The following is a 12,991-nucleotide window of genomic DNA, read 5'->3' on the forward strand; positions in this document are numbered from 1 at the left end:
TTAAGAGTCGTTAAAGAAAATTATTTATTAATTGTTTAAGGAGACTTATTCAATAATAGCTTTAATGACTTTTTGCACAGATAGAGAGTAGGCTTATATTATTATGTACGTACATAGTAGAAATTATGTTCGTATCTTAAGCTTATGAGCCTATAATAATAATAGCAACCATAGGAGATGGATAATTTTATCGTCTTAGCTGAAGCAAAGAGGCTTTCTATAGCCTTCCTTTCGTTTGCTCTCTCTCCTTCTCTTAGTTATGTTTAAAGGCCAAGAGACGACTGCAAGCCCAACTCTTTAAAAGGTCCATTGAGAAAAATCCTCCATTGGTTGTGGGAATTTATTCAGCCCTAACTGACGTCATTTTTTATGAACGGAGAGAGGTTGCTGTTCAATATAATAGTCAACTACAACTTAGAGGAGAGGGTGGGAAATTTAGGCAAACTGAGAGAGCGCCTTCTTTAACAATAGTTAAAATCATTTAGAAGTATGTAATATAAAAAAATTTAAAGGGAAAAAGTGTTGCTAAAAAAAAAGTAGATAGCTTATATGTGATCAAGTGACTTGAAATAAGTTTGTTCTTCATTGATTCATCATCTCCAGGTTTTGTTTCTGAGTATTCCTCCATCCATAATCATCATCCTTCCGTTGATGGTATCTATAAGCCTTGAGGAGCAGCTATTGTTGACGACCAGTTTTACCTTCTATCGTTTAACAAAAGAGTGGATGATCTGGAGGACTCCTTATAATAATCTACGTCTATTACTCTGCATCTCAGGGAAATAGCTCCTCCAAGGACAAAGCTCAATTTCCTCAATACATAATGTAAGTATTAGTAATATCCGTATTTGTTGGATCACAAATATGCCAATAATAACCAGGATCAACATATGATATTTTGAGTTGACAGGAAAACAATCTTGGAAAAAAAAAAAAAAAAAAAATCAATTAAATCGGAGAAATGCAAAAATGTATAATATATTTTAAATATTAACTCACTCATTTATGTTACCTACATTACTTTTATTGGGTTGAGCTGCTATACCCAAGAAAGTTAACTAGTGTTATAGGTTTCATTTGATGTATGATTTTGGACCCGACATGGCCCCCTTCAAGTACATAAAATATATTTATTTCATAATTAATTTTAGATGCTACTTCAAGTAATGAATTTGTGGGGTCTCTAAATGATTAAACACAGTATAATTTTCCAAAGAATACAAGTGTAGGTAATTCAAACTCAATTTTGATGAGAAAAATAATTATTTTTTGCGTTGGGAGGTCTCATATTATATCGATTCATTTATATTTATATGTGAAAGGATGATAGCGACTATTTCACTTTTGTGCCAAAATGTTGCGAATAAGGGATTAATGAATAGATTTTTCTTGCTATAAGAAGCTCTCCGTGTAGATCATATCTCATCATAGGGTTAATGTTAGATATGGGTCCACCATTTTGTTTTACTTAATAAAATGGGCCATTTTGAGCCATCATATTCTCTAAGGAGGCAAAGACTTGAAAAATAATGATTCCAATAGGGAATATGAGCAAAATTATTTGTGTTATATTAGACACTATGATGTACCAATTTTGTTCATTACATAAATTCTAAGCTTTACTTGATCATTCACGGCATGGCAAGCATCTCTATAACTCATGGATAATGAATGATCTAACATTTATAATTCAATTGTATTATTGTAGGTCAGAAGGACGATCGTTAATTCGGTCCAATGGAGTGGGATGAAGGGATGCAATGATAGCCCCAATCGGAGTCCGAGTGCAGCGCTCTCTATCAAAACAGGCTGGAGGAACCAATTAAAGATGTATGTGAGGACCCCTCCATAAAAAAACAAGGATTTTCTCAGTATGCTCCAGTGGGACCCACCTTGGAATTTGACGATAGGTCCCCTTATCATCACCATCATCGGAGCCACAGCCTGGATTCGGGAGCGCCTCTTTGCCGCCTCCATTATTCCCAGACACTACATCCCTCCTACTCGCTTCTCCCACCACCACGGACCCATCATCTCGAAAAGCTATTATGCACTCTGGGCATTTTTATCATAGTCGTAAATTCGAGTAAGTAAGCATTTATTATTTATTAAATTCAAAATAAACATTTACCCGCTCTATTTCAACAACGCAACCTCGATTTCCATATTTATTAAGAAAAAAAGAATGAATGAAAATATATATTTAAAAAAAAGGAGGGTTCGCTACTCCCCCCTACCCCCTCTTGACTCTTAGCTAGCTAGCTGATTGACTATAGTCTTGGACCAACATACTGACAAATACAGACACTCCACTTTTTTTTCTTTTTTTAATAATATATCCTGATTCTCAGCAAGCTATTCTATTCTCTCTCCCTGTTTCTTTCTTTCTCTAACTCTCTTTCTGTAGTTGAAAAAGAGGAGAAGAAAGAAAAGAGGGAGGGAGGGAGAGGGAAGGAGCGATGGAGCTGCTGCTATAAGAGGGAGAGAGGGAGGATCGAAGGGAAGGAGCTGGAGCAGCAGCTGCCTATATTTTATTTTGTATTATATTTTGGATGAGAGAGAAAAGATGAGGAAAAATATAATAAAATAAAAAAAGAAAAGAAATAAAGAAAAAAGATTGGAGTGAATGAAATTAGTGATAATTAGAGGTTGATTGGGGATGGAGTGAATCACGAAGGAAGATGAGGTTACGAGGATGGCGTTAGAGTGAGGATTCATTTAATAGATGTTATTTATATGCATTACATTCTGATCAGTAGTTGTTGATCAACTTAATATTTATATTTAGTACTATACTTCTGTTCTGTGTTTTGCAGTAGCAACTCGGTGGTCCGCGTCCGAGCTCAGGTGATGATGAGGGACGATTCCACAGGGGGCTGGGTGCCCATGGGAGGCGGTGGGCTTTCAAACGTCTCCGTCAGAAAACGAAAAATCACCCACGAAGACGATCAACCCTGCAAACACGAGTACCTCATTTACGGAAAAAGAAATTCGGATCAAACGGTGCGTTAAAATCCATCCAACTCCTCTGAACATCAGTCCTCACATTCATTGTCTTTGCTCTTTAACCCTTGATCTCTTCCATCAAAGCCCCCATCAATCCAATCATGGGGAGAAATGGATGTCGAGGACTCTTCCCTTCACGTGCATATTAAAATCAAATTATCCGCTCAAAATCTTTCTAAAACCCTATATTTACCGTACTAAATATTTCAAATAATGCAACATTACTTTCAATATCTTCCTTATTGTATAAATACTTCATTCAAATAGTACTGAACTGTGGCCTAACCCTCTTCTTATTTGTAGATAATTTATTTAAAGTGTTGGAGATATTCATACATAATGTTCGAAATTCATGTATTTTACACTACATAGTTCCAAGGACTATTGTAAATTAATAAGTCGAGGATTGAGGGACAAATTGTTGTAACTCAAAAATTAAAAATATATGTACGTGTTATTGTCTATATATCATACTAAAAGTCTAATATTCCATGTTAATACTTAAAAACAGACACATTCAGACTGATGAAATGCATTTATAAGATACATTTTTTTCAGTACAAATTGTATAGCACTCTTCTTCATAATGAAAACTATGGAGTTTCTTAGCTTCATTCTGTAGAGTAAATATTTAAGTTACGACAATTTGACCCTCACTCCCTTACATTATTATCCTTGAGACTAATTAAATGAAGAAATCCTTCCCATTGGGGTACGTGGATGTTACTAATAGCCATGCTTGTCGCATATAAATATATCATGTCATCATTGTTCATCAAACTATCTCAAATTATACAATTTTCTTATTTTTTCTTCTAGGTGGTTTTAAGCTGCACTATTAAAAGGGATTTCGAATACAATAAAGTCATGCCAACATTCCATCATTGGAAGACTGGTAATAAAAAATTTGGACTAACTTTCCAAACTGCTGCCGATGCCAGAGCCTTTGATAAGGGAGTACGACTCGCTATCGAGGATCTATTAGATGGTAAATCAATTTTTTCTTATTTATTTGATATATATATTTTTTTTTTTTTTACATATTTAAGGATATATAATTACTCTATCTTTAATTTTTGTTATCTTAATTTCTAGTGTAATTCAATATCTAATTTTTATTCATCACACATTCATGAATACGTTTTGATTGTATTTTTAAGAAGAGTAATCATATATTTTGTACATTGGACGCATATTAATATATAATATGTGTATTTATGAAAAAAATTGCCTCGATGACAATTTGTACTTTATTCTGCTTAATTATCAAAATAGTGCAGTGGCTATGATCCCTGATTAATGATTATTTTAGCCTTCATACTTATGGAAGGGTCATGCTTACATGAAATGTATTATTGATAATTATTTAGCTCTATATACAAGGCCGCTTTAATGCAAGGGATAACTTGGGTTGAAGTTCAGGGGTCAACTGATATGCTGAATATTTGTATTTTTCTTATTTATCAGGGTCTGATAGCAAAGGCGTAGAAGAGTTGATTTGCCCGACTATTTGTGTATTGCATTTTTTTTTATTTATAGAAAATACTTCTTATTGACATTTTTTTAATATAAAATATTGTCTTACTGACTTTAAAAAATATATATACAAATTATTATCTTGTCCGAATATATAATGAATACTTATAGCAATTGCCGTCCCCCTCTCCTACGCCTATGTTTGGTAAGGTCTACAAATTCTCTTTTCCATGGGACCTCTCATCAGTCGCCCCCTGAATGTATATGTAGCGATTAGCTACACTGCTAAATATAGCCTTTTCTTCCCATAAGGACTTAGCTGGGAGTAAGGAGTATCACCCAAAATCTCCTCCTCATTGGCGAATACATCAATAACTTTTTCGTAATGCTAATTTTACAACATCAAGTTGGCAAAACCAGGACTTGGGTTTGTCCGGCCAAAACGGGATAATTTTAACTTGCCCTGCCACTTGGTGGGACTTCTTTAACTCGGCCGCTTCTAGCCATCACGTCGGGGTCACCAGTTTGGCAGTTTCAATAAGAACTCTTATATTCTTAAAACTGACTCCCTTTTTTTTTTAGTAAAATCTACAGGCATTATTATTAATGCTGAAGTTTTTAAGGGGAGAACCGGTCATACTTTTCCCAGCGTAGCTAATTGCTACATCTATATACCCACTTTTTATGAAAGGATCTTGCTCTATCTAATAGTATACAATATTAATATAAAGAATCTCTTCCCCAATTAAGATATTTATTTTTTTCTCTCATATACAAACTTTTCGTTGGACACTTCCGTGAGTATAGCAAAATCTCTTGCTTGTCCTCATAAACATTATAGGGAAAGCAAGGCAAAAGGTATTTTATGATCATAAGTAGAATTAAGTGCATGATACCTTTAAAATATAATTTGTATAATTATTATTCATTTTCATCATGTTCTTTGTCTCTATATATAAATCTATTTTTTGTGTTTTATTTATTTTATGTTAAATTTGTGAAACAATTAGTCATTAACACGGCTTGGAAAAGGCTGTTTTGTTGTGGAATGGCTGAGACAGGCTTTCTATTCTTTTACTTCTTATTATTTCCTTCGTAGTACATAGTACGTATAATCAGCAGAAATTTTTAAGAATTTCATTCATTTTTTTGTGTTTTTTTTACCGCTAAGAGGGTAGAGCAGCCTTCATATCATCACTTTTTAGAGAAAACTCTTGATTGTAATCTACGTTTATGTTGTATCATTCATTATAATGAATTTGTTGATTGGGTTGATATATGTATGTCAGGCCTCTGACTAAAATTATGTTTTTAAATTTGTCAAAAATGCGTTCCAAATTCTAAATAAATAAAGAACATAGCAAAGAAAAATGCAAGTCTACGATTTGTACCTATAAAGTAGGACAAATCCTTATAAAGTGAATACCAAAAAAAGGGTAGAAAAAATTTGAGTTTATGCGGATTTTACTTTTTTTTTTTTTTTTTTTTTTTTTTTTTTTAATAAATTTAATATACAATATAAAATAAAATCTATCAAAGTTTTGTCAAAAAGTACAATCCTCCAAGACAAATCATATTCACGGTCATACTACGTGCATATGTAGAATATTAACTACATACATCTTGGTCAAGACTCCTTAATTTAGAACTTACGAATTTTCAATGTCATGGACTTCATGAAGTAAATGTAATAATATTATAATGTTTACTTGTACTTAATCAGTGCAACTCCATCTGAACAAATACACAAACATAACTTCAAATATATCTAATTTCGAATAAAATTTTGTAAATGTTGATGATATTTACTATTTGTTTACCCCCTTCAAGAGACAAGGTGTCGAAAAGGGGTTGGGGGGAGTGGTTCTTATATGTACATAGATATTATATTGTTTTAGTATTTATCAGAAAGAGTTTCATGAATTAATGTTTGTTAGGGGTTTGAAATCAATGGAAAACTCTATTAGTAACTTCAATAATAATATTATATACTCATGGAAAAAGGATGAGTGGGTCGAAAACTACGGATTGGCCCCCTTTAGTATTAAACATATCAATACTAGGAGACAATCATAGCAAAACAGGCATGAATGTCATTTTTGACGACTCTTAATTAGTTATTATTATTATGGAACCACAAATGCTAATATACGCGTACAGAGTACCTGATTATAGGTGATCAAATATTATATGTTATATAATAAATTAAGTAATTATGTAGTTTTTAAAACTTGAAGGTACATGAATTGTTTTAATATTACAGTCTTGTCTTATCACATTAGGCGCCCGATGGTAGCAAAAGGTTAATTGGTCAAAAACTATTTGGAATTGCCAAAAATGGCCCATAGAAACGTATTTGATAATTATAAAATAACTTGATTTATGAGGATGATAATTTGCATTCATTTAAAATACACTTTAACTCAATTCTGCTTGTAACTATTATCCAATTTTGATATCTTGTAATAGTCTAGTAATAACAAATACATCAATTTCATACTGATAGCTATAATTAATTGTCTAGTCCGTTTTTGCTATTCTTTCAATGATTAAAATCTCTTTGAAAAGAGAGTAGGGATGCCCCTGCTCTAAACGTACATAGGTTATCAAACGGGTAAATCAAAACCTTCATTAACATTGAATCTACTATAATTGAATAAAAATACTCATCAGGCGGCTCTCTAGGAACACCATAATATATATGTCAGCTTTTACCAAATTTATAGAACTAAATAAATAAATCTGATCCTTTATGCTGTTTCATTGCAGTATATGAAAGGCCTACTATAATAGTTTATCATATACTTTACTAAGGATCTCAGCACAATACTTTCATATCATCAATGGACAACAATGTCCCTTGAATTCTCATTTAATTTTAATTAAATAAAAAAGTCCCCAACTCTACTTTTTAGGTACTATATATATATGTATATGAATGGTACTTTTATGATGATCGTATTTTAAAAATCCTTCGCTAAAATGTATTTATTTCTTATATTTATGTAGGAATGTCAGAGTCTTCTCCGCTCCACCAGTACAATTTGGATATTGGGGATGACGACGTGTTTATGGTAATGTTGCTATGATCTATGCTCTTATTTCCGAAATGATAACTAATAAGTTAATTTAATATAAATATACAAGTGTTTAATAGCATATGTACTAATATGTTTGTTTGATTGCCTTTCAGCAATTACATCTACCAGTAGAGAAAAGTGAAAGCGGCTCCAATGGCCTTATGCCGCCATCGTCTTCTAACAGTACACCACCACCTGTAATAGGAGGAACAGGAGATGGAGGAAGCGGATGTACTTCACCCGTGCCTCCAAACTCATCCTCTTCTCACCGGCTCTTTATTCCTCCCCCTCCAAGATTAGGACTTATTCTCAATAATAGTAGTACAAGGCCCAACAACTATAAAGACGAAAGCACCGAAACATTCATTCAGCATCATCATCATCACCACCACATTATTCAGGACCAACAGAAACAACACCAACCTCCCGTACTTCTTCAAAATAAAGATTATTCATACGTAAAGTTTCCGTACAGAGAAATATCACAGCAAGAATACTCGGTTAAAAACTCGGGGGATTTGTCACGCAAAGATTCAATATCCAGCCTCAAAAAGCATAATAATTTTCTGATTTCTTCCTCCTTGGATAATACTTCTACTAACACACAACCTGGCTGTGGAATATTGGGGAGTGGGGGGGATCCCTTTAAGAAAAAAAAGAAGAATAACAACAATCCCCCATCGTCTTCCTCATCATGTTCCCCTTCGGGCTACTCAACCACTTCTTCTTCATCCTCTGCCGCCGCCCTATCCTCCTCATCCAAGAAGAAAAAATTACTTGTAGAATCCTCTTCGCCTCACCCACACCTCACTTGCGATCGCTGTCGGACGTCTTTCAGTTTGGAATCAAATCCTCGAGGTTCCTGTCCGGAAGCCCCGGACTGTGTTAAAAAAACCATAGAGGCTGTCACTTGCCTGCAGTGTGCAAAGTGCCTACTATATCATTGCATGTCGGACTCAGAAGGGGATGTTTTGCACCCTTGCGATTGTTCTAACGTAGATGGACATTGGGCTCGACGTTGGATTAGTCTTACGCTTCTTTCGGTTCTAGTGCCCTGCCTTTGCTGTTATATCCCTCTTATGGGATGCTACAAATGCGCCAGAAAATGCAGAATTTGTGGGGGACGACACCAACCACCGGCCTCATAAATATATTCTAGATATGTTATTATTATACTAAATATATATATATATTTTTTTTTTTTTTTTTCATTCTCCATGATCCTTTGTCTCCTTCTCCTCATTTATATATTAATTATAATTAATTAATTTATCATTATTATCATCATCATCCGAGGTTTTTATATTATTACAATAGGTTTAATAATAGTTACTACTACAATTCACAAAAGAAAAGTTAAAAAAATGAACTTCCGCGAAATTATTAAGATAAGAGATGTAACTTATGAACTTCATAAATATTATGTCATCGACTATTATATAATAATATTGTTTTTTGTTTACGAATTTTATAGACCTACCACTTCTACTCTTTAATTATATATTATATATATATATTCAAATCATAATTATGTATATCCTTATAAATGAGCAAACAACAAGAAATATTTTTTTGTTAAAAATTCAATTTTTAATTTATTATTATTAAAAAAATTAAAATGCTAAAGACTTTATTAAAAATCAATCATTTTCTTTTTTCCAATTGTTTTTTCTTTCGATGACATCATCAATAGACACGCTTTGTATTTATAATATATTTAATAAAATAATTTTTAATTAATGAAAAATAACAACCTGCCCCCAACCCCAAAATCCTTCTCCAACAAACCCATGTCCTCTCTCCACAACAAACCATAATTCCTCCTTTCTTTATCTCCATCTCTTGAATAATATACAACATACCTAACTGTTGGTGTGTGTGTTTTTTTTTGTTTGTTTTTTTGTATATTTCCCTGCATCAAAAAAAGCAACAACCAACCCATTTCTTATCCACAAATTCACAAACAATTTCGTACGATTTAATGAAAGCTATGAATATATTTAAAAGATAATACTACTACTTTTTCGTACGATTATTTACATAATTAATTATTACTCTATATTATATCATAATAATCATTTAAAACGTTGAAACCCGTCTTAAAGAAATAGTACTCTTTATCAATTCCTTACTATTTTATTATTTTTCCAAGTTACAAATTACTTAGACAAATTACTGTTAGCACCATCATTCAAACCCCTCGAACTTCAAACTCATTCTTCTTGAGGATATGTCTAAGGAAATGACTCTAACACTTAGCCTCTGGCCCAGCTCGATCTTTTGCCCACACATCTTGGATGTATGTAAAAGGCCATCAATCCCCACTCCACAGTCAATAAAGGCTCCAAAATGTGTTACGTTGACGACTTTTCCTTGAAGAATGCTTTTGTTAACGACCAGATCCTTTGCAGAAAGAGAGTCTTTGCGGAATAAGGGTTTGGACTCTGTTTCTCTGCAATCGGACTTTAATTCCGAGCTAAGACCTCCTATTATAATTTCGTATGACTTTTGGTCCAGTTTCTCACTTAGCTTGGAGGGAAGAGATGAAAAAGAGATGGATTTGAAGTGATTGATGAGCTTTGGACTTCCTACGTCACGAAGAGAAAATCCGTGTTGAATTATTATCTCCTTTGCAGCATCGTAGGACTCCGGATGAATCATTGTGGAGTCCAGGGGATTAGAGCTAGAATCCAAATGAGTAATAAATTATAATAGAGAAGAGGTAGAAAATGAAATTGAAATTACAGATTATTGTAATTCTTATCAGGATCTGGAAAGATTCGTACAAATCCCGCGGCTAGTTCAAACTTTTTCTTTCCAATCCCCTTTATGTCCATCAAATCGTATCGTGATTTGAATGACTTGTTTTTTTTTCTCCATTCAATTATATCTTTGGCATTTGTCACATTCAAACCCGAAACTTTCTCCAGTAAGTAACTTGGAGCCGTATTTAAATCAACTCCAACAAAACTAACACATTCACTAACTATCTCCTCCAGAGTTTTTTTTAATTTACATTCGGAAACGTCATGTTGATACATTCCAACACCTAGATGCTTTGGTTCGATTTTAAGGTATTCAGCTAAAGGATCCCTTAGTCTGGATGCAATGGACACGGCGGATATCAGATTCGGTTCCATTGTAGGGAACTCCTTTTTAGCCAGTTTTGAACAGCTATAAATGGAGGCCCCTTGTTCGTTTACAATCGTGTACATCACATTGAGAGAGTCTCGTTTTATTAAAGCTGTAAAAATTAAGTTACAATGTCATAATCCTAATGGAAAGGCATTACAGGAATACTTACAAGTCACGAGAGTCTCTGTTTCTCTACATGCAGTCCCATTCCCAAGTGCAATGAATTCGACTCTATGCTCCTTTATTAGATTTGAAAGTTTACAATGAGAACCTTTGTTGTGCAAATAAAGTATTTCTGTCCCTAGAACCTCGCCATCCATTCCAACTACAGCCATTTTGCATCCATTCTGAAATCCTAAAAGTTGCCGGTTTTATATTTCAAATACATGAATCTTGAAGAGAGAAATGAAATTACCTGGATCTAGTCCCAAAATCGTTTTATTCTTTAGAGGAGGTGTGAGAAGTAGTTTCCTCAAATTCATAGCAAACACATTAATTGATTCCTTCATGGCAAACTGAGTTAGTTGTGAACGTATTCGACGTTGAGCTGATGGCAGAACTAGATTTAAAAAATATTTAACTAAAAGTTACATATGCTCGTTAATTAATTACCAAGTCTTTTAAAGCCATCTTCAATACAGGATTGAATAAGATTATATCGAAACATATTATCTTTATATACCTTAAACCTCCTAACACAAAATTTAACGAACAAATACTCAAAACTGTCAGGGAATATTATTTTTAGTGAGAGGAACTTTTCCGATTCTCCTCGATTTAGAGCCAAGATTTGGTGAGGTTTAATATGTTGATAACTTATAGTGAAATCGTGATAGTTTCCATATTTATCCCTCACTTTAGAATTTTCTTTTGTCTTCCTGCGAAGAGACTGAATTTGGATGTATTTTGTATCCTTGATCATATCACTAATCTTTAACATCACATCTGGATCATGAACAACAATATCTGCAACTATGTTTCCAACAGATGTCTCAACCTCCTTGGCCGATTCTTTTCCTTTGACAAGAGGGTCAATTAAGCTTTTAATACTTGTCCAAGAATGAGAGCCATCTATTAGTTCTTGAGCACATTTCTCAAGTCCTGCAATGGATCGTCCTCTAGCTGCAAGGGTTTGTTTGGAAGAGGATTTGAAAGGAGCAGAGATGAGCTCCAACTCCTCCGGTGAGGATATACATTCCAAAGATTTCTTCAAAGAAGGAGTGAGTTTGTCGTCTTTTTGGATTTGCTCTGCTAATTTCTCGATCTTTACTCGAACCTTCCTAGCAAGAATAAAAGGATTGGGAAGCCATCAAAGAGAGGGTCGAAGAAGGAATGGAAGCTTTACTTTAGGGATTCGTATTTTTCTTGAAAGTATCTCAAGTCATCGGCTTCCATGGCGTTTGTCTGATTCTGCCTATACCTTGCAACGAAGGGGATTGAACAGCCTTGGTCAAACAAGTTACACACAGTGCGGGACACATCCAATGAGGAACACGTGTCAGCGAGGATTTCTTCGGGTTCCCATCGGAACTATGGCGGCAAAACATTCATTAATATCTTTTAAAAGTGATTGAAAATTTGCAAAACTTACATCAATGAGCGAACATGTGGTCGGCTTTTTCTCAGGAGGCTCCTCCTTAACCCATAGTCCATCCTTTGCTCTCTTCATTCTAAAGTAAGTAGCAAATTGGTATAGGCCATTAAAAAAGAGTATCAGGTAAATTTATTTGCTCAAACTTTGACATAATCCGCCAGTTGTTTTCTTAGATTAATTTAAATTTAACTTGGGGAGGGCTCGCATTGGCGTGAAAGGCTTAAGTGCTTCCTAATTCATTCATAAATTCGATGGAAAAATAATATTATCTGCCGGTACGCTAAAAAAAGAAAAAGAAAATGAACGTAGTCTTAACTAATTGTTGATTTGTAAAAAAAAAAAGGATAAGGGCATGAGCGTTGTTTACTTAAATTCGTTTTTAGACATATCCCAGTGAGTAGCGTCACATCGCGGAAAAATAATAAACCTCTTTGTTATTTTAATTATGGCCAAAGAATACCAGCTAGCTAGAGAAAACTCCTGACGAAGTTAAGTGATCTGTTGACCAAAGTACTTTAATTTTATTATTCATTATTAATTGAGACTTTATGACAGATTTTATTAAGTGATAATCAAATAAAAAGTATTCTTGACTCAAAGGTGTTCTTCTAAAAATGAGTTGGACAACCATAGAAGGTAATTTCAAGAATCTATTCTTTTCAAGAAATAAGAAACGTATGAAGTCCTTCTTAGTTCTCTC

General features: G+C 33.8%; 2 protein-coding genes and 1 long non-coding RNA gene across 6 annotated transcripts; 1 reads left to right on the top strand and 2 right to left on the bottom strand.

Annotated features, from left to right (window-relative positions):
• Nucleotides 1–6: 6 nt before the first annotated feature.
• LOC121129993 (uncharacterized) lies at nucleotides 7–1,712 on the bottom strand. The gene is made up of 2 exons (XR_005868586.2): nucleotides 1,000–1,712; nucleotides 7–919 (listed from the first exon to the last, which is right to left on the bottom strand). It is a non-coding gene; the product is annotated as an uncharacterized lncRNA (long non-coding RNA).
• LOC121129992 (sprouty-related, EVH1 domain-containing protein 2) lies at nucleotides 260–9,578 on the top strand. Of its 4 annotated transcripts, XM_071893786.1 has the most exons (8): nucleotides 260–487; nucleotides 604–825; nucleotides 1,709–2,086; nucleotides 2,817–3,003; nucleotides 3,826–3,994; nucleotides 5,290–5,340; nucleotides 7,492–7,556; nucleotides 7,676–8,761. In XM_071893786.1, exons 3-8 carry the CDS (start codon nucleotides 2,049–2,051, stop codon nucleotides 8,708–8,710), a joined length of 1,545 nt encoding a protein of 514 aa, XP_071749887.1. In that variant the 5' UTR covers nucleotides 260–487; nucleotides 604–825; nucleotides 1,709–2,048; the 3' UTR covers nucleotides 8,711–8,761. The 4 variants fall into 4 exon arrangements, with proteins under 4 accessions (XP_071749887.1, XP_040581610.1, XP_040581609.1 ...); XM_040725676.2 differs by lacking the exon at nucleotides 5,290–5,340 and having other exon boundaries at nucleotides 402–825; nucleotides 7,676–9,578; XM_040725675.2 differs by lacking the exons at nucleotides 260–487; nucleotides 604–825; nucleotides 1,709–2,086 and adding an exon at nucleotides 2,492–2,706.
• A 100-nt stretch (nucleotides 9,579–9,678) lies between these two features.
• LOC121129994 (S1 RNA-binding domain-containing protein 1) lies at nucleotides 9,679–12,537 on the bottom strand. Its single transcript, XM_071893785.1, has 8 exons — nucleotides 12,435–12,537; nucleotides 12,289–12,367; nucleotides 12,043–12,227; nucleotides 11,310–11,977; nucleotides 11,113–11,256; nucleotides 10,867–11,052; nucleotides 10,308–10,806; nucleotides 9,679–10,245 (listed from the first exon to the last, which is right to left on the bottom strand). Exons 1-8 carry the CDS (start codon nucleotides 12,440–12,442, stop codon nucleotides 9,750–9,752), a joined length of 2,265 nt encoding a protein of 754 aa, XP_071749886.1. The 5' UTR covers nucleotides 12,443–12,537; the 3' UTR covers nucleotides 9,679–9,749.
• Nucleotides 12,538–12,991: the final 454 nt, after the last annotated feature.

This window comes from Lepeophtheirus salmonis, chromosome Z (assembly GCF_016086655.4).
Source record: "Lepeophtheirus salmonis chromosome Z, UVic_Lsal_1.4, whole genome shotgun sequence".
NCBI lineage: Eukaryota > Metazoa > Arthropoda > Copepoda > Siphonostomatoida > Caligidae > Lepeophtheirus > Lepeophtheirus salmonis.

Coding starts and splice junctions, on each gene's coding strand:
- LOC121129994 (XM_071893785.1), bottom strand. Junction 11,978..12,042: donor GAAAAATACGAATCCCTAAA/GTAAAGCTTCCA, acceptor TATTCTTGCTAG/GAAGGTTCGAGTAAAGATCG. Junction 10,807..10,866: donor AACAGAGACTCTCGTGACTT/GTAAGTATTCCT, acceptor TAATTTTTACAG/CTTTAATAAAACGAGACTCT.
- LOC121129992 (XM_071893786.1), top strand. CDS start 2,049: ATGCACTCTGGGCATTTTTATCATAGTCGTAAATTCGA. Junction 5,341..7,491: donor TAGGGAAAGCAAGGCAAAAG/GTATTTTATGAT, acceptor ATATTTATGTAG/GAATGTCAGAGTCTTCTCCG. Junction 7,557..7,675: donor GGGATGACGACGTGTTTATG/GTAATGTTGCTA, acceptor ATTGCCTTTCAG/CAATTACATCTACCAGTAGA.